At 39.1% G+C, this 20,982-nt stretch overlaps 2 protein-coding genes across 4 annotated transcripts in view; one reads left to right on the top strand and one right to left on the bottom strand.

Moving 5' to 3' along the window:
* The window catches only part of ptpn21 (protein tyrosine phosphatase non-receptor type 21), a 51,234-nt gene extending 46,082 nt beyond the window's left edge, over positions 1 to 5,152 (top strand). For both annotated transcript variants that reach the window (XM_061968188.2, XM_061968189.2), the window contains one exon: positions 3,990 to 5,152. In XM_061968188.2, coding sequence (XP_061824172.1) covers positions 3,990 to 4,118 — 129 coding nt within the window. In that variant the 3' untranslated portion in view covers positions 4,119 to 5,152. The remainder of the gene's footprint in view (positions 1 to 3,989) is intronic.
* On the bottom strand, positions 4,938 to 20,313 carry fam98b (family with sequence similarity 98 member B). Of its 2 annotated transcripts, none has more exons than XM_061968193.2 (8): positions 20,163 to 20,313; positions 14,766 to 14,914; positions 14,585 to 14,686; positions 11,776 to 11,951; positions 10,383 to 10,463; positions 10,194 to 10,310; positions 7,954 to 8,121; positions 4,938 to 5,395 (listed from the first exon to the last, which is right to left on the bottom strand). In XM_061968193.2, exons 3-8 carry the CDS (start codon positions 14,670 to 14,672, stop codon positions 5,174 to 5,176), a joined length of 852 nt encoding a protein of 283 aa, XP_061824177.2. In that variant the 5' UTR covers positions 14,673 to 14,686; positions 14,766 to 14,914; positions 20,163 to 20,313; the 3' UTR covers positions 4,938 to 5,173. The 2 variants fall into 2 exon arrangements, with proteins under 2 accessions (XP_061824177.2, XP_061824175.2); XM_061968191.2 differs by lacking the exon at positions 20,163 to 20,313 and adding an exon at positions 16,246 to 16,427.
* Positions 20,314 to 20,982: the final 669 nt, after the last annotated feature.

Here is a 20,982-nt window from a genome sequence, read left to right as displayed (position 1 = left end):
AAAGTTTTGAAATATGCCATTCATTGAAGGTGCGGCTAATAACCCGGGGCGGCTTATAGTGCGGAAAATACGGTAACCTAAAGGGACTTCTTAGACCATCGCCTGAAACCTGGAAGTACCTCTAAGTCACGTGATTGCAACCCAGCAATTATGGTGTCTTACTTTATATTGCTATGAAAACAAACACCAAATATTTGAACATTCAACTTTTCTGTATTTAGGCTATTCAAATGTCCCCCTAATATATTTTACAAGACCACATTGAACACATAACGTAACAGACCTTCATCAAATGCTCATAATGAGTAATCATGAGCATCTGACAAAGATAATTAATTATTCAGTAATTATTAGAAGTTGAATGTGTCATAATACAATTCAATGCAGCCACTAAATGGATGCCTACTGGAGCACGGTCTGGCAGTGATGTGTGTGAAACACTGTCACACCATCCATCCATCCATCCATCCATCTTCTTCCGCTTATCCGAGGTCGGGTCGCGGGGGCAGCAGCCTAAGCAGGGAAGCCCAGACTTCCCTCTCCCCAGCCACTTCGTCCAGCTCCTCCCGGGGGATCCCGAGGCGTTCCCAGGCCAGCCGGGAGACATAGTCTTCCCAACGTGTCCTGGGTCTTCCCCTTGGCCTCCTACCGGTCGGACGTGCCCTAAACACCTCCCGAGGGAGGCGATCGGGTGACATCCTGACCAGATGCCCGAACCACCTCATCTGGCTCCTCTCGATGTGGAGGAGCAGCGGCTTTACTTTGAGCTCCCCCCGGATGACAGAGCTTCTCGCCCTATCTCTAAGGGAGAGACCCGCCACCCGGCGGAGGAAACTCATTTCGGCCGCTTGTACCCGTGATCTTGTCCTTTCGGTCATAACCCAAAGCTCATGACCATAGGTGAGGATGGGAACGTAGATCGACCGGTAAATTGAGAGCTTTGCCTTCCGGCTCAGCTCCTTCTTCACCACAACGGATCGATACAGCGTCCGCATTACTGAAGATGCCGCACCGATCCGCCTGTCGATCTCACGATCCACTCTTCCCTCACTCGTGAACAAGACTCCGAGGTACTTGAACTCCTCCACTTGGGGCAAGATCTCCTCCCCAACCCGAAGATGGCATTCCACCCTTTTCCGGGCGAGAACCATGGACTCGGACTTGGAGGTGCTGATTCTCATCCCAGTCGCTTCACACTCGGCTGCGAACCGATCCAGCGAGAGCTGAAGATCCTGGCCAGATGAAGCCATCAGGACCACATCATCTGCAAAAAGCAGAGACCTAATCCTGCAGCCACCAAACCAGATCCCCTCAACGCCTTGACTGCGCCTAGAAATTCTGTCCATAAAAGTTATGAACAGAATTGGTGACAAAGGGCAGCCTTGGCGGAGTCCAACCCTCACTGGAAACATGTCCGACTTACTGCCGGCAATGCGGACCAAGCTCTGACACTGATCATACAGGGAGCGGACCGCCAAAATCAGACAGTCCGATACCCCATACTCTCTGAGCACTCCCCACAGGACTTCCCGAGGGACACGGTCGAATGCCTTCTCCAAGTCCACAAAACACATGTAGACTGGTTGGGCAAACTCCCATGCACCCTCAAGGACCCTGCCGAGAGTATAGAGCTGGTCCACAGTTCCACGACCAGGACGAAAACCACACTGTTCCTCCTGAATCCGAGGTTCGACTATCCGGCGTAGCCTCCTCTCCAGTACACCTGAATAGACCTTACCGGGAAGGCTGAGGAGTGTGATCCCACGATAGTTAGAACACACCCTCCGGTTCCCCTTCTTAAAGAGAGGAACCACCACCCCGGTCTGCCAATCCAGAGGTACCGCCCCCGATGTCCACGCGATGCTGCAGAGTCTTGTCAACCAAGACAGCCCCACAGCATCCAGAGCCTTAAGGAACTCCGGGCGGATCTCATCCACCCCCGGGGCCTTGCCACCGAGGAGCTTTTTAACTACCTCAGCAACCTCAGCCCCAGAAATAGGAGAGTCCACCACAGATTCCCCAGGCACTGCTTCCTCATAGGAAGACGTGTTGGTGGGATTGAGGAGGTCTTCGAAGTATTCCCTCCACCGATCCACAACATCCGCAGTCGAGGTCAGCAGAACACCATCCTCACCATACACAGTGCACTGCTTCCCCTTCCTGAGGCGGCGGATGACTGTCACACCATTGCTTTACAATTAACTGGGGACTTTTTTATTTGTATTTTTAATGAACTGGCATTTGTCCATACGACCGCAAACGCCTGCCAGCCGCCATTGGTAGTTTCGTATTAAAAAGTTTAGGCCCCAGCTCTGTTGCTCCTTTATCCTGGCCTCCTTCCCAACTACCGTATTTTTCGGAGTATAAGTCGCTCCGGCCGAAAATGCATAATAAAGAAGGAAAAAAAACATATATAAGTCGCATTTTTGGGGGAAATGTATTTGATAAAACCCAACACCAAGAATAGACATTTGAAAGGCAATTTAAAATAAATAAAGAATAGTGAACAACAGGCTGAGTAAGTGTACGTTATATGACGCATTAATAACCAACTGAGAACGTGCCTGGTATGCATACTTGCCAACCTTGAGACCTCCAATTTCGGGAGGTGGGGGAGGGCGTGGTTAAGAGGGGAGGAGTCAAGTATTTCATATATATATATATATATATATATATATATAAGAAATACTTGACTTTCAGTGAATTCTAGCTATATATATATATATATATAAATAAGAGAAATACTTGAATTTCAGTGTTCATTTATTTACACATATACACACACATAACACTCATCTACTCATTGTTGAGTTAAGGGTTGAATTGTCCATCCTTGTTCTATTCTCTGTCACTATTTTTCTAACCATGCTGAACACCCTCTCTGATGATGCATTCTGCTTCGTCTCCTTGTTGTGTGCGCAGTTGTGCACTGCACTCTCTCACTCTCTAAAAGCTGTAGATGTTATTGTCACATATGCATGTACACTAGATGGCAGTATTGTCCTCTTTAAGAGTGTCACAACACTGCTGTTTACGGCAGACGAACCGCTTTACGGTAGACGAAAACGTGACTGCTGTTGTTGTGTGTTGTTGCCGCGCTGGGAGGACGTTAATGAAACTGCCTAACAATAAACCCACATAAGAAACCAAGAACTCGCCCTCCCATTCTACAGTTATAACGTGATTGGGCAGGCACGCTGTTTATATTGTGGGAAAGCAGACGTGAAAACAGGCTGTCGACACATCACTCAGGTCCGCCTGAATTTCGGGAGAAAATTTGTCCCGGGAGGTTTTCGGGAGAGGCGCTGAATTTCGGGAGTCTCCCGGAAAATTCAGGAGGGTTGGCAAGTATGCTGATATGTTAACGTAACATATTATGGTAAGAGTCATTCAAATAACTATAACAAATAGAACATGCTATATGTTTACCAAACAATCATCGCTAAATCCCATGAAATCTTATACGTCTAGTCTCTTACGTGAATGAGCTAATTAATATTATTTGATATTTTACGGTAATGTGTTAATAATTTCACACATAAGTCGCAGCCCCGGCCAAACTATGGAAAAAAAACTGCGAAATACAGTGTTTTCTTTTGTCTGGACTTGTGCTCTTTGCAAGGCATCCTCACCCTGCTGGGGTTCACTCGCACTCGCTTAATTGCAATGAGGAAGAACCAAGTCTGGTGTAGACCGTACCATTTTTAAGAAAGGGTCAAAGGGGTTATTGAAATTATTAAAATGTGCGACCCCGACAGGGAGGGACAAGCGGTAGGAAATGGATGGATGAATGTATATTGTATGTGTTGTAATTCGGGTTAATTCGTATAAATATATACTAAGTTCAGTATATGCATAATCATGTTGTCATAGAGGCTACTGTGGTCTATGTGGGCCCGCATTCATCACCTGCCCCCCCCCCCCTATATTACAGCCCTGCCCTAGTATAGTGTGAACACAGTAATCAGACTCTGGTGCATTTGTTTCAGGCGCTGGAGGTCAGGAGCGCCCTGCTAAAGCTGCGCAACCAGAGGATGATGATGGTCCAGACCTTGTCCCAGTACAACTTCATCTACAAGGTGCTGATTCAGTACCTCCAGAACTCCCGCCTCATCTGACACCCCCCAACAGCAGCTGCCACGTGGTCCAATGTGTAGGCTTGGTGCCAAAAAAACCTACGAAGCGCCCACTGCAAAAATGTGCTATTGGCTGCACAGAGTGAAGGAGCTCTACTTCTTAACAGTATTATGGTGTTTTTACGTCAAACATTGCTTAATAAAAGCACTTTTGCTGTACATATTGACACATATTGTCAATGTGCAGCAATACAATCTTATTATGGACAATTCATTTGACCAAGATGATTCAACGTTATTGATGACGAAAACTTGAAGTAACAGAAGGCTTTGATTCAAGTGTTTTTAGTGATGTGTGCATGTGTAAATGCAATGATTGGATTGTTGTGTGAAAACCACCGTCAGGAAGTCAGTGGTAAATGAAGGAAAACATGATCATTTTATATGCCTTTTTTTTAAACTTGAAAGGTCTTATTTAAATGAATGAATGAATATACATATATAACCTCCAGTGCCTGCTTACTGGATTTGTTTTGCAGTGGAACTGAACCAGTTACTGTATTTTTTTTTTTGGTAAATCAGATTTAGTTGCATGCCTGTATTGTTTCATTTTAAAATCCCTACTGAATTTGTTTTTTCCTAAATAGTTTTTGTGTGAAAAAAGCACAAGCGATTTACTTTTTGTCCATGTACATACAGATTGTTGTTGATAATGTACACAATGTAAAATTGCTGTGTGAATGGTTTCTTGTACAAACTGTATAAAATATCTATTGAGCAACACTGGTGTGCATTTAATGCAGAATAAATATTTTGGCTCGTTAGATGAATTGACAGAAACCAAACCATCAGCACATGAGAGATTGTAGGAACTCATCCATATTTATTGACTAAAATCAGAGGTTATTAAGGTGTGAAATCTGAGGTGATGTGATCCTACTACATGATGCACTACAAAGACTAGTGAGGTAGGGGCAGGGTTAAAACTGTGGAGGTAAAATCCTAATCAACAGATCTGGTTTGTGGGATCTGTAGATTCATGCGAATGTTTTTTTCAGTTCATTTAAAAAAACGGTGGAAAAAAAGCTGTAAAACAATCAATACTGGTACCGTCCTCTCTTTCCGCCGTGTCCCCCCTGGTTTGGTCTGCCTCCTCGCCATTTTCCTCCTCCTCCTCCTCCTCCTCTTCCTCCCCAGCCACCCCTTCTTCCCCAATCACCCCCTCCATCTTGCCTTGCCTTCCATTGGGGCATCTCTGGAGGCGGGGCTTGTATCTCTGAAGGACGTCCTCCTCGGTCTGGAACTCTTCCCATTTGGATCTATGCACAATTGATGTGAAAGAGGACCAGGTTGAATTTTCTTTTTTTTTAAATCTTAAAATATAAAGCATGCATTAAAAAACATAAAATAAAAAAATACATTAAAATCAAACGTACAAAAATACCGTACATTTTGGACAATAAGCTGCTACTTTTGTCAAAGCGCTTTGAGTACCTTGAAGGTAGAAAAGCGCTATACAAGTATAACCCATTTATTATTTAATTTATTTACTTTTTCCTACGTTTTGGACCCTGCGGCTTATAAAACAATGCGGCTATTTATGGATTTTTCTTCGCTAACGGCCATAATGCAAATAGTTTTTTATAAAACACAGGTGGAGACATTAAAAAGGCGTGTTATAGTTTTGCTATTGCGCCATCTTTTGGAAGTAATCGCTCACTGCAGGTACTAGGTAGTTAACATCTAGACTACAGTATTTATTTAAATTGAGCACTTTCAACCGGAAGTACAAGTGCCGTTCCGTCAACTGGTCATCCACAGCGTATTTACTCGTAGAGATTCTTCATCACTCCAAGCAACATATGTAAGTTTAAGAATCTAGCAAACCATTCATACTTACTAAACCGTCCCATATGTGATGTCTGTAGGAGTATTTGTACGTGCTATTGTAATGTAACTATTAACTAATTAATTAACTAATATGGTAACACGTTTAAGAGTATCTGTGTTACTATTATTAACCTACAACGGCATTCTTTTGTATTGTTTCAATTTCCCAAATTTCTCCGTAAATTCATCAAAACGTCACCATGGAGTTCTTCCGTTCAGCTGATTGGAGAGCAAACTTCTGCAGCAACAATGCTACGATGACTTCTATTGTGTTTCACCAGCCGTTTTACTGCCGTGTTAGACACTGTTTGGAGACAATTAAGGTATGTAAATAAACATTTACAAAACATTTCTGTGTAAATAACTCATTTCATATCTGCGGTTAATAGTCTGGTGCAGTTAATAAATGTAAAAATATTTTTTTCCTCTAAAATGTGGTGGATGCGGCTTATATACCGGTGCAAAAATTACTTTAATTTAATAACTAAAATGCGAAGTTGAAGTATTTTTCAATGTATGAATTTATATTTATTAGCAAAAAAAATGTTTTAATTTTTTTTTGCTAATAAATATTGTAACGCACTTTACATTTGTTAAAATCTGCTACAAAGTATAATTTTTTTTTTTTTTAAATAGAAAGTTAGAATATATAATAACAAATTAAAATAGAAATGAAAACATGACACACACTAGATCAGACCCGGGCAAATTAAGGCCCGGGGGCCACATGCGGCCCGTTGAGCTTTTCAATCTGGCCCGCTGGACATTCCCAAATCAGTTTTTTAGATCTTTAAGATGGAAAGTGTAGCTGCCATTATGAAGTGCAGTGATGTTTTCTAATGTAAGTCTTCAACTATACAAAGTATTTCAATGGTTGGAATCTGCGCTTTTGCATGATATACCAGTTACCGTATTTTTCGGAGTATAAATCGCACCTGCCGAAAATACATAATAAAGAAGGAAAAAAACATATAAATCGCACTGGAGCCCGGCCAAACTATGAAAAAAACTGCGATTTATAGTCCGAAAAATACAGTACTATGGTAATCTAATTAGTTACAATGGTAATCTAATTAGTTACTATGGTCATCTAATTAGCTCCTATGGTAATCTACGTCACAGCAGCTCAGACGAGGCACCAAGCAGTGTGGGCGGGAAGCGTTTCCACAGACGCGGTAGGAGATTTTCACAACAAAAATCTAAAGCTTAGTGATGTATCAGATTGTCGGTGGGTTTATTTTGTACCCTTTGCGTTCATATTTCACAGTTTGTTGCATTTTTGTTGCGTTTCACTTGATTGTAAAATATGTCGATCGAAAGGGGGTGTGAAGTTCATATGTAGTCAATATTCAGTGTTTTATCGTTCATAGAAAAATGTAAAATTCCATTACGTTTTTAAAGCGGTATGTCATAACGTTGTTAGCATTCAATCAGACATTATTGTGAGGTTTCGTATTAGTGTTCCTAAAAATAGATATACCGGCCCCCAGACACATTTTTTTCTCTAAATGTGGCCCCTCGAGTCAAAATAATTGCCCAGGCCTGCACTAGATAAACATTAGATAAAACAGAAACATAGATAAAGGTAGAAATAAAAGCATGAAAGCACTGGATAAAACAGACAGGCATATTTAAAAACAAGAAGGCCGAGAAATTAGATAAAAGCTGTGCTAAAAAGGTGGGTTTTTAGTCCCTTCTTAAAACGGTCGACCGACTGGTCGGGGAGAGCGTTCCAGAGTTCGGGTGCGGTCGAGCAGAAAGCCCGGCGGCCCATTGATTGTAAGTTTGTCCTGATGGGTTTGAGGAAATTAGTGTTTGAGGAGCGGAGTTTGAGGGGAAACTAGGTCCCTGAGGTAGGAGGGGGCGTTGCCGTAGATGCATTGGTGTGTTAGCAGGTTCATCTTGAATTGGGTCCGGGATGCAATAGGGAGCCAGTGGAGTGATTTGACATAACAATGAAAGAAGAGGAGAGGCAAGATGAGTGTACCTTATTGACCGCGCACGCCGTCTTCTCTCTGTTTACACCGCTGCTGGTCTTGACAATGTTGCAGACGTCCTCTCTGGCTGCCAGCAGCGTGGTGGCGTCCACCGTTGACTCTGCCCGCAGAATGTGCCTCTTAGGCTGGTAGGCCCTCGCCATGCTGTCCACCTTGACCTGAACACAATATGTTCAACAAAATGTATTCTTAGGAGTGGTAATAGATGAAAATATCTCATGGAAGCCTCATATAAGTTACCTAAGGACAAAAGTTGCTAAATGTGTTGGAATGATGAGGAGTCAAATTTTATAACACACACGAGGCAACACACTGGGGAAAAGCCGTTTAGTTGTTCAGTCTGTGGTAAAAGATTCTCGCAAAAGTCACCTATGGTATTACACATGAAAACACACTCGGGAAAACTGTATCCCTGTTCTTTTTGTGGTAAAAGGTATTATTATAAGACAAGCTTGAAAGTACACATGCGTACACACAATGGAGAATAGAACAGACCCTCCTGGGTTTTGCAGTGTCGCGACTTCGCCAATTCACGCAAATTCCACCAACCTTTGTGAATAAAGTGCGGCATTGCAACCATCATCTTTATTTTTGCCGATCAAAACTGTCCCTAGTAAAGCTAGACCGGGGGTATCAAACTCATTTTAGACCAGGGGTCACATGGAGAAAAATCTACTCCCAAATGGACCAGACTGGTAAAATCCCCGCACGATAGCTTAAAAATAAAGACAACTTCAGATTGTTTTCCTTGTTTAAAAACAAAACAAGCACATTCTGAAATTGTACAAATCATAATGTTGTTGTTGTTGTTTTTTTTACAATTAGCTGTTGCAGTTAATAGTAAATGTACTTTATTTGTCGTTATTTATATTTTCTGAATAAATTATGTGATAATGTTCATTAGTCAACTCATTGGTGCATTTAAAAAAAAAATGTAACTTGCATATTTAAGTGTCAGAAAAAATCTTCAAATTTTATAAACTGTGTGTACAACATCCCCCACTACGAAACTGTCAGACACAAACATTTTACCAGAAACATCTAGGAGTGCCGGAAAAAATAAATGTATTAATTTATTATTATTATTATTCATTAAGATTTTGAACCGATCCAAATTTTTCAAGAATCCAATTATTAAAATATATTTTTAAGACATTTCTGCGATCTAGCTGCACATACTGTTTGTCTGGTAAGAGCGTATGTAGTGTATCATTCCGGCAACTCAGAGGGAGGAGCTAATGTTAGCGAGCTTTAGATGTTGCAAATGTTTCAGCATGAAGGAGAAATTTATGTTTGAACCCACTTTGCATTCTAAAAAAATCTCTGTGGCTTGTGGAGCCTTTTGAGACACTCGTGATTTAGGGCTATATAAATCAACTTTGATTGACTTTGATTGAGATCATGTCATTTAATGAATACTAATGCTCTGCTGTTATTTTATCATTCATTTATTATGTCATATTTAAATTATTGTGTTGAAGTCTGGGGAAATTGTTATGAATCCCATCTACAACCTTTAGTCACTCTGCAGAAAAAGGCCATTAGGATTGTGTCCAATGTTCACTACAGACATCATTCAAATCCACTATTCATGGAGTTAAAGCAACTTAAACTGCACGATGTGATCAACTTTAAAACTGCCCAAATTATGTTTAGGGCATCCCAAAACTCTCTACCATCCAATATACAGAACCTATTCCAGGATAGAGATGCTCACCATAGTTACAGTCTAAGAGGAAACAACAAATCTGTCTGTGGGACAGCTTAGGGGACGAGTTAAAAACGTGTTGTAACATGATTCAATTTAAAAGACTGTTTTAAAAAAGAAATACTGAAGAAGTACGAGGAGGAAAGAGAGTGATGCCCTTAGCACAGAGCGATGGTCAGAGAGTGTTTGGGCCCGTGTGTGTGTGTGTTTTGTCTCATAGTAACAGTGGTACTATTGTATTGTTAGTGTACAAGAGTTTTTGTTTGTATAGTATTGTTCTTGTATTATATTGTTTATGTTAAATGTGGAATGAGTGAGAGGGGTTGGGATATTATAAGTATTTGCTTCATCCAACACCTTCTCAAGCCTTGCATAAATGTCTCTGCCAAAATGTAAAAAAACATGTGTGTTGTTGTACTGTGCAGGTTTGAAATAAATACTTCAATTCAATTCAAACACAATCGGGTGTAGATGCTATCAAAAGGCCGTCAACAATACTCCAACCTGACGACAGAAAAGTACCTTGGCTCTGTCGGACCAGCCGAAAGACTGAATGGTGACGTCCAGACGCTTGATTAACATCCTGCGTCGGCACTCGTACTCCGACGACAGCACTGTGTTCATGTCGTGCAGCTTCTCCTACGCAAAACACAGAAAATCAGTCCGAATCGGCCGTTATGATAATAAATGGGAATAATCATCAGCACATACCCACTGTTCACTGCTGAGGGATTGTTTTAACGCAGGTTTTTCCACTGCGCCATTAGGGCACTTTTTAAGAAGTGTATCCACCTGTAAAGACACACAACCTCAGTTTAAAGTTCCTATTACCGTATTTTCCGCACTATAAGGCGCATCGGATTATAAGGCGCACCTTCAATGAATGGCATATTTCAAAACTTTGTTCATATATAAGGCGCACCGGATTATAAGGCGCACCTATGTCAACAAAACAGTCAGATAGGTCAGTCAAACTTTATTAATAGATAACAAACCAGTGTTCTGACAACTCCGTTCACTCCCAAAATGAATAAACAGCTGATTTACTCGTGTTACGTAAATCAAACGTGCAATCACAATATAGTAACATGTGAAATAGTGCAGAGCAATAACAATATATCAATAACTCAACGTTGCTCAAACGTTAATGTCACACAACACAACACACTAAATAAAAATGTAAAGCTCACTTTATGAAGTTATAGCTCATTCACAAATCCCTCGAATTCTTCTTCTTCAGTGTCCGAATTAAACAGTTGAGCGAATACGGCATCCAACATGGCCGGCTCCGTCTCGTCGAAGTCGTCATTAATGGAGTCAGTGTCGTTGCCGTTTATTAGTTCAGTGACAATTCCCGCCTTCCTGAAAGCTCGGACCACAGATGAGACTGAATCAGCCCAGGCATTTACGATCCACTGGCAGATAGTGGCGTATGTCGTCTGGCGCTGTCTCCCTGTCTTGGTGAACGTCACGTGTGTTCGCCTTCTGTCATCCACTGTTCCCACGCAGTTAGCAGTCTAGCTTCGAATGCCCTGTTGACACCAATATCTAGCGGCTGGAGGTCTTTTGTCAATCCACCCGGAATGACGGCGAGTATTGAATTAAGCGCGTAAGCGTATGAGCTAGCAAATATAACAACTACACTACCCAGCATGCAACGATAGTGACGAGCATGCGCGGTAGCCCTGAGAAGCGTTGTTGTATGCTGGCAGTTAGAATGTGGTTATGAGCATGCTGTGAGTAAACGTTGAGAACTCAGTTAACACGCCTCGTCTGCATTATTTATAATTAGACAAGACAACACACTTAATAGGAGCCATTTTGGGGTCTTTACATAAACACACAAATGGAAATGAAACGTCACATATCCCAGCATGCACCGCGCGCTTCTTCTTCTTCTACGGGGAAAAAAGATGGCGGCTGTTTACCGTAGTTGCGAGACTGAAACTTTATGAAAATTAATATTAATATTAACCCATATATAAGGCGCACCGGATTATAAGGCGCACTGTCAGCTTTTGAGAAAATTTGTGGTTTTTAGGTGCGCCTTATAGTGCGGAAAATACGGTAGACTGTCGACTGCAGCAAATAGGACGTGTTTCACCTTGTTTCGGATTAAAGACAGGACCTCTGCAACATTCTTCCCCTCCAACGGTGACACAGTTAAGGTCTCGCAGATTTTTCTCAGCTCCCGAGACGCCAAACTCTCATTTTGACCTTGAAGGCAATTTCCTCTGCTGCTGGCGATCTGCGCTGCCTGAAGCTCAGAGCTTAAAAACACTGCACAGGAAAGAACACAGATTGGAACATTAACAATAGGAAATAGAGCTGCACAATTTTTTTTAAACACCGAACAATTGCAATTTTTCGCTCCAAAATTGCCTGTCGATTTGCAACTTATACACATAAATGCATAACACTGGGAAAATAACGAGTGAAGGAAGACATGTTACTTTTAGACTGTCAATCAAAATATTCTTGTCTCGGGGTGCCACACATTACACCAATATGCAATTATTTACTCAGAGCTTTTGTCTACATCATGCTCTTAAACTGAAGAAATAACTGATAAAACTACACAGTGTTAATAATGTAATGCAGTGGGCTAGTGGTTAGAGTGTCCGCCCTGAGATCGGTAGGTCGTGAGTTCAAACCCCGGCCGAGTCATACCAAAGACTATACAAATGGGACCCATTACCTCCCTGCTTGGCACTTAGCATCAAGAGTTAGAATTGGGGGTTAAATCACCAAAATGATTCCCGGGCGCGGCCACCGCTGCTGCTCACTGCTCCCCTCTCCTCCCAGGGGGTGATCAAGGGTGATGGGTCAAATGCAGAGAATAATTTTGCCACACCTAGTGTTTGCGTACCAATCATGGGTACTTTAACTTTTTTTTAATATAAATAATAATAATAATAATGCAAGTAACCATTTAAAAGGATATAAACTTTAGTTCTCCTTACTGTAGAAGTGTTTAACATTGAACTGTAATTGGAAATTAAATAACATTCAGTTATCCTACAGAGTTGGACAATTACGGTAATCAAATTTGGATTTCGATAATGGCTTCTCACGATCATGAAAATATAATAATTTAAAAAAAGACGAGCATGCAAATTCCAGAGCTTGTGACAGTGAAACAGATGAGTGAAGGAATAAAAAAAAAGAGCATGTCTACTAGAAGTTTGGGATGTCACCATGGTTGCTACTTTTTATTTGACACAGCGCAAGTATGTCTAATCAATAATCACTAAACTAAAAAAAATGAATTAGTCGACGTAGTCAAATAATTGGCCAATAAAACGGAATCCGCTGGTAAACGCAGAATATGAGGGATATTGACATAAACGTGAGTGAAATGTTACTTTAAGCACTTGTACATATACACACTTATTACGCTTTGACCTGAAATACTGATTAAAATTGTCCAAAGATGTATTACTTGGATTTCACTGACATCACGTCCATTAAATATGCGGTCAAGTTCATCCAGAGAATGCCAAGTGTGTGCAAAGCAGATATCAGAGCAAAGGGTGGATATTTTGAAGAAACTAGAATATAAAACATGTTTTCAGTTATTTCACCTTTTTTTGTTACGTACATAACTCCACATGTGTTCATTCATAGTTTTGATGCCTTCAGTGACAATCTACAATGTAAATACCGTATTTTTCCGATTCTATGAGTCGCACCGGAGTATAAGTCGCACCGGCCGAAAATGCATAATAAAGAAGGAAAAAAACATATATAAGTCGCATTTTTGGGGGAAATGTATTTGATAAAACCCAACACCAAGAATAGACATTTGAAAGGCAATTTAAAATAAATAAAAAATAGTGAACAACAGGCTGAATAAGTGTACGTTATATGAGGCATAAATAACCAACTGAGAACGTGCCTGGTATGTTAACGTAACATATTATGGTAAGAGTCATTCAAATAACTATAACATATAGAACATGCTATACGTTTACCAAACAATCTGTCACTCCTAATCGCTAAATCCCATGAAATCTTATACGTCTAGTCTCTTACGTGAATGAGCTAAATATTATTATTTGATATTTTACGGTAATGTGTTAATAATTTCACACATAAGTCGCTCCTGAGTATAAGTCGCACCCCCGGCCAAACTATGAAAAAAACTGCGACTTATAGTCCGAAAAATACGGTAGTCATGAAAATAAAGAAGACGCATTGAATGAGAAAGTGTGTCCAAACTTTTGGCCTGTACTGTATGTATATATATATATATATATATATACATATATACATATGTATATATTTACACATATGTATATATATATATATATATATATATATATATATATATATATACACATATATATATATATGCATGTATATATATATATATATATATATATATATCGCACATATATATACACATATATGTATGTGTATATATATACATATATATACACACACACACACACACACACACACACACACACACACACACACACACACACACACAGTATAGTACAGTATATACACGTTCAGACATACACACATTACAGTGTCTTCAAAGTGTGCAGTTTTTTCTTTTTTTTACTAAAATAGCGACTTTTGTTGAGACTAGAACCAATTATTCATGTATACACTGATTCTTACGGAAAACTTCGTTTCACTATACAAACGTTTCGGTTTACGATCTATATTCAAGAAACAATTAGGTCTGTAAATCGAAGTGTTCAACTGTAATACGATTTTCAGAATGTGCTTTGGGCCATCAAATAATCTCTGGGTTGCATTTTGAAAACCCTGGTACACATATGGATAATACGGTCTTTCTTCTTGTTTGTCCTTGCTTCAAGTAACAAAAAAGCCCAAGAAACGTACACTCATGGAGTCATTCTCTAAAGACAATTGACATTTTACAAGTAATAACTTACACAGAATTTTAAGATGATCTTCGGTGTTCCCCTTGACTAGTGAACACATGTCATACGGACAGCAAAGCTCCTTCAGCAAGCCACTCATGCTCGTCACGTCATCTGGAAGGACACCCAGCTTTTAATAAGACATGTACAAAAAAAACTTTTCATAAGAAGTTTGGCAGTCATTCTGTCGCACCTGGACCTGAAGTGATGCTTCCCTCCAGGTCACACAGCGACTTTAAGCGGGACACCAACCACCGGCACAAGTCGGCATACTCAGCCGAGGTCAGGCCACCTTTGGCGGCTTGGAGTAGATCCGCTTCCCCCTTTATCGGACCCTCATAGCTGTGGAAAAACATAACTAATATCAGGCCGTCTACAGCACGCCGACACTTTACATTGTTGAGTTGAGTTTGAGTTTATTTGGAACATGCATGCATACAACATGATACATCACAATTTCCAGTTTCTCTATTCAACATGTTCGAAAAGGAGTAGGAAGAAGCAGAGCTTATTTAATCCTACCCCTTTTCCTTTACATAGCAGTTGCTGAAACTTTTTTTTAACTCAATTTATTCACAATATACTCCATAAGTAAAAACAATTAAAATAAATAAATAATAATTGGTGAAGTAAGTTATATTTCATATGGTGAGATGAGTAAGATTATCTTGAAAATGAATGGATGGATGAGATACATTCAGAATGTTTATCATGGTTCTTCTTCTTTGTACTTTGTAAACACTTTACATTTGACGAGTTTCGTTAAGTGGATCATATTAGTACATTGTTTGATTTCTTTGCTTAATCCATTCCATAATTTAATTCCACATACTGATATACTTAAGGTCTTAAGTGTTGTACGTGCGTACAAATGTTCTTTTTCTCTAAGATTATATTTCTCCTTTTTTGTTGAGAAGAATTGTTGTATATTCTTGGGTAGCAGATTGTTGTTTGCTTTGTGTATAATTTTAGCTGTGTTGTAGAATTTCAGTATTTTTGATTCAATAAATAAAGGGTTTGAATGTTCTCTATATCCAACATTATGTATTATTCTAACTGATCTTTTTTGTAACACCGTTAATGAATGAAGTGTACTTTTGTAGTTATTTCCCCATATTTCTACACAATAACTCAGAGATGGTAACACTAGCGAGCAGTAGAGAATATGGAGTGATTTTTAGTCTAGAGCATGTTTTGCTTTATTCATTATTGACGTGTTTCTTGCTACTTTATGTTGTATATTTTTTAAAGGAGATTTCCAGTTCAATTTATCATCAATCATTATACCTAGAAATTTGGTTATATTTACTCTATCAATTTGTATTCCATCTATTAGTATTTCTGTTTGACTTTCTCTTCTACTGTTACCAAATAGCATTATTTTAGTTGTACTGAGATTCAAAGATAGTCTGTTTTTGTCAAACCATCTTTTTAATTCTGTTCATTTCTTCTGTTATTATTTGTATTAGCTTCTGTGTGTTCTCTCCTGAACAAAACGCTGTTGTATCATCTGCAAATAATACTAACTTTATATCTTTTGTAACTTTACAAATGTAATTTATATAGATATTGAACCATTTTGGTCCTAGTATTGATCCATTCGAAGCAAATCATGGCGGCAGGCTAAACAACACGAAGCTACATGTTAGCACGCTAGCAGTGGTCAAACTCACCCGAGCTGCTCCAACGAGTCTAAAATATCACACTCCATCGCTTAATAGAAGTGTAAATCCACCATTATGAGAATTTGACACTTAATTTAGAGATATTTTACTAGTAAATGGACCTAAGCAACGCATGTGTCCATTTTGAAACCTCTTGTGCCTGCCTCTCCCGTTAAAAGAGAAGTCACGTGACCGACACAGCTGCAGTTTCGCCCATAGACATCTTATAAGTAGACGCAGCATTAGCTGCTGTGACGCGAGAAATTCGGCCGCCATCTTGAAGTGGTGATGAGGAGCCGGCGAGCAGCCTAAACTGACGGTTGACAGGTAGAAAACAAAGATGGTGTTCAGCGTTTTCCTGCTCAAATGAGCGGACTGTTGAAAATAGGCATCGGGGGAGAACTTTTCACAAGTAAGATTTAACATTAACGTACTATTGGTTGTATTTTGTGAAAAGAATATTACCACCGAGTTGAGAAGGAGCAAAGATCTTCAATAGTACTGAAATCGTAGCCGCTAGCAAACAAGTGTATGAGCATTTTAGGCAAAGTATAAGACAATACTTTAACAGTATAATTGTAACCAGGAATACATCTTCAAGTAACAATATTCAAATACTAACGTTGTTGGGTAAGACAGAATTTGGTTTTATTCTGAAACCAGTGAAACAGATTTGTCGTTTTAGCTGATATAAAGACTTTCAGGTGTTTATATATGTTTATGTTTAAGCATTTGGCAGAGGCTTTTATCCAAAGCAACATACATCAAAAATACATATAAAACAATCACTGTAAACATGATCATTTAAGGGAAGAATGTAATACAAAATATCAATACAAAGTGTCAAGACTGAATAAACTCTCTGCTGCTGCAACAACAGAGATACAGTCTATAGGTCCCTAAGATATTTAGATATCTAATGTATTCATACATTGTTTATGTAGGATATACGCATGTATATATAACCTAATCATATTGTTTCTTGAACTTAAAAATAGCTGACCGTTTTTATCCCCCTTCTCTGGGATTATATTCCCAGTTTTGATCTCGGACGTCTGGTCACTTATAGCATATAAGAATATTCTATAACTGTTAAGCAAACTATGAATAATAAAACACGCCAAAACATGTGTCCTTTATCATAGCTACACGTATGACAAAAAAACGCGTGAAAATCAGTGGTATTCAGTGAGGTAAGATGAATTAAATGCGCTGACAGTTCATTGCTCCTGCCAAATGAATTGCACCGAGTGGAGCGGATCACCACTCCAAGATGGCGGCCCCGCGTCTCGTCAGCGCCATTCGGCAGTAGCGCTCGATGCTGCGTCTACTTATAAGATGTCTGTGATATGAAAGTCGTGTTTGAATGTTGTTCCGGTTGAGTTGATGGACTGACCGGAAACAAGCACTTGCAGAGCATTCTTTCCGCTTATAGAAAGTAATATCTGGGTAAATGTTGCATTTGCCTGACTGAACTGTTGCACATAATACTTTTTTGTTTTTGTTTTAATTTTATAACCCTTTATTTATAATATCCAACATTTACATATAATTATTAAATAATAATAATCAAAACAAGTTCAGAAACAGTACAAAACAGCGCCAGGAGGTTGTAAACTCAATAAAGTAACTAAAATAGAATGCAAAATATATATGTTTGACAAAATGTAAAGCCATAGGCTCACACAAGTTCCGTAAATAATCCAAATTTGGAACACAGCATGATAGTTTTCACATCTTTTTGGTGGTTACTAGAGAGCGTTTTAAAGTAGAGTTCTAATTCTTTTTTAAAGGCACAAAAAACAGGTCGGGTATTGAGAAACTTACATTTATGAATATAAAACTTAGTCAATAGTATAATGAGGTTGCAAAGGTAAAATTCCTTTTCAAATCTTCTTTCATACAGTGTAAATCCAAATAGCACATCTTTAAAACAAGGCACAAATTTGTCATGAATATTGTCCAGGAGTACATAATACTTATTGGCTATGACTATTGACTATGTATGACACAAAATGTAGTGAGGAGTGAGTTTAACGAATAATAAAAATTTAATATATTACATCCATTCATTCTTATGTGAACGTCGTGTTCGAATGTTGTTCCGGTTGAGTTTGAGTACTGACCGGAAACAAGCACTTGGAGAGCATTCTTTCTGCTTATAGAAAGTAATATCTTTGTTATATATATATATATATATATATATTATAAACTGTATATATATATATTGCATTCTATTTTAGTTACTTTGAGTAACCCCTCTGCACGGTGGAGGAGGGGTTAGTGCATCTGCCTCACAGTACGAAGGTCCTGAGTAGTCTTGGATTCAATCCCGGGCTCGGGATCTTTCTGTGTGGAGTTTGCATGTTCTCCCCGTAACTGCGTGGGTTCCCTCCGGGTACTCCGTCTTCCTCCCACCTCCAAAGACATGCACCTGGGGATAGGTTGATTGGCAACACTAAATTGGCCCTAGTGTGTGAATGTGAGTGTGAATGTTGTCTGTCTATCTGTGTTGGCCCTGCGATGAGGTGGCGACTTGTCCAGGGTGTACCCCGCCTTCCGCCCGATTGTAGCTGCGACCCCGAAGGGAATAAGCGGTAGAAAATGGATGGATGGATGGAGTTTACAACCCCCTGGCGCTGTTTTGTACTGTTTTTGTACTTATTTTTATTATTATTTATCAACTGTTTGTAAACGTTGCAATTTATAAATAAAGGTTTATAAAATAAAAACAATAAAAAAAAACGTTATGCTTGCTTTGATGGAAGAATGGAATAAAAACATTTACGATGTTAAAAAAAAAAGAAAAAAAAAGACGTAATATCAGGGTAAATGTCGCATTTGCCTGACTGAAATGTCGTACATAATACTAGTTGGATTTGACTATAGACTATGTATGACACTAAATTTAGGCATAGGAGTGAGTTTAACAAATAATAAAAATACAATATTTTACATCTATTCATTCTCATAATGAACGTCGTGTTCGAATGTTGTTCCGATTGAGTTCATGAACGGACCGGAAACAAGTACTTGGAGAGCATTCTTTCCGCTTATAGAAAGTAATATCAGGGTAAATGTCGCATTTGCCTGACTGAAATGTCGTACATAATACTTATTGGCTATGACTATTGACTATGTATGACAAGAAATTCAGACATAGGAGTGAGTTTAACGAAGAATAAAAATACAATATTTTACATCCATTCTCAAGTGAACGTCGTGTTCGAATGTTGTTCCGGTTGAGTTCATTCATGGACGGACCGGAAACAAGTACTTGGAGAGCATTCTTTCCGCTTATAAAAAGTAATTTATTATGGAAGAAAATACAAATTATTGTTTATTGTGATGTAAATTATTTTTTTTCTTATTCAATTGGGTTAATTTTACTGCCTTTGTTTTTAAAATGTTGCGCAGTTTTGATTGAAACTTGTATTAGTAGATTGCACAGTACAGTATATATTCCGTACAATTGACCACTAAATGGTAACACCCGAATTCATTTTTCAACTTGTCGGGGTCCACGTTAATTAATTAATGGTACCTACTCAGTCCTGGGGAGAGTCCTCCTTAAAACAGCCATCTATCCATTTGCCACCGCTTGTCCCTCTCGGGGTCGCAGTCTATCAGTCTTTAAAAAAAACGCCAATATTAGTTGGATTTTACTGACGTCACATCCGGCTTACGTCCCGCCCATTTAGAAATGTGTAGTAGTCAAGCTGGCTCTGTTTTGAATGGGTACGAAGCGCCATTTAGTCTTTCTCAAATAAAATAAAATAAAAGCCCTCTGCTTGTGTTGTTTTCGACTCTACGAATCGTTCAAATTGCAAAAAGGACAAACGTTTCTTCAGAGTTCCTCGAGAGGTAATCAAACAGGGCGGAAGAGTGCAAGATTTTACGAAACAACGACGAGAAAAGCAGCTCACCCTCCAGTCCAGAATGCACGCGTTTGCAGTGATTATTTCCCATTTAAGTATCATCTTAACATTATTTGTATTTCTTAAACACATGTTTACTACGACTGTTTCGAAAAGCACCAACTCGGCATGTCTACATAAAAGAAAGCAAATGTGAGCAGCCATTTTAGCTTGTTTGACTGCCACTGGCTTTCACTTCCGGGAAGAAGTCACGTGACGGAATGCAAGCAATAAGAAGCACCTTAATAAATTATTTTTAGTATCTTTAATATTTAGGTTGTCTTTAAGTGTTCATATACACCTGATTTTATTTTGAGCACAGTTTATTTTACCAATATATAAAGGTTAGTACGTGGAAGCCTATATTATACGTAAAGTAATATTGTAGCTTTGTTTCTTCATTAGGAACACATCAGCTTTTTAGCCTTAGCCATTCTTCCTTCGCGAATAAAAAATGTGACAAATATAATTTCCAACTTAAATTGAAGCAAAAACATGACAAACAAGTCGGCTATATGTACAAAAACCAGTGAAATTGGCACGTTGTGTAATTCATAAATAAAAACAGAATACAATGATTTGCAAATCATTTTCAAATTTATATTCAATTGAATGGACTGCAAAGACAAGATATTCAATTTTCGAACTGAGAAACTACATGTTTTTGTGCAAATAATTAACTTAGAATTTAATGGCAGCAACACATTGCAAAAAAGTTGGCACAGGGGCATTTTTTTACCACTGTGTTACATGGCCTTTCCTTTTAACAACACTGTTAATATGAATTATTTTAACAATAATACGCGACCCCGAATGGACAATGGATGGA

Source organism: Nerophis lumbriciformis, linkage group LG08 (genome assembly GCF_033978685.3).
Source record: "Nerophis lumbriciformis linkage group LG08, RoL_Nlum_v2.1, whole genome shotgun sequence".
Classification (NCBI taxonomy): Eukaryota; Metazoa; Chordata; class Actinopteri; order Syngnathiformes; family Syngnathidae; genus Nerophis; species Nerophis lumbriciformis.
Note: the sequence above shows the minus strand (reverse complement) of the source record. Positions and strands in the feature narration are given on the sequence as shown.

Coding starts and splice junctions, on each gene's coding strand:
- fam98b (XM_061968191.2), bottom strand. CDS start 16,283: ATGGAGTGTGATATTTTAGACTCGTTGGAGCAGCTCGG. Junction 14,915..16,245: donor GACTCGTTGGAGCAGCTCGG/GTGAGTTTGACC, acceptor GTTTTTCCACAG/CTATGAGGGTCCGATAAAGG. Junction 14,687..14,765: donor AAGCATCACTTCAGGTCCAG/GTGCGACAGAAT, acceptor GTGTCCTTCCAG/ATGACGTGACGAGCATGAGT.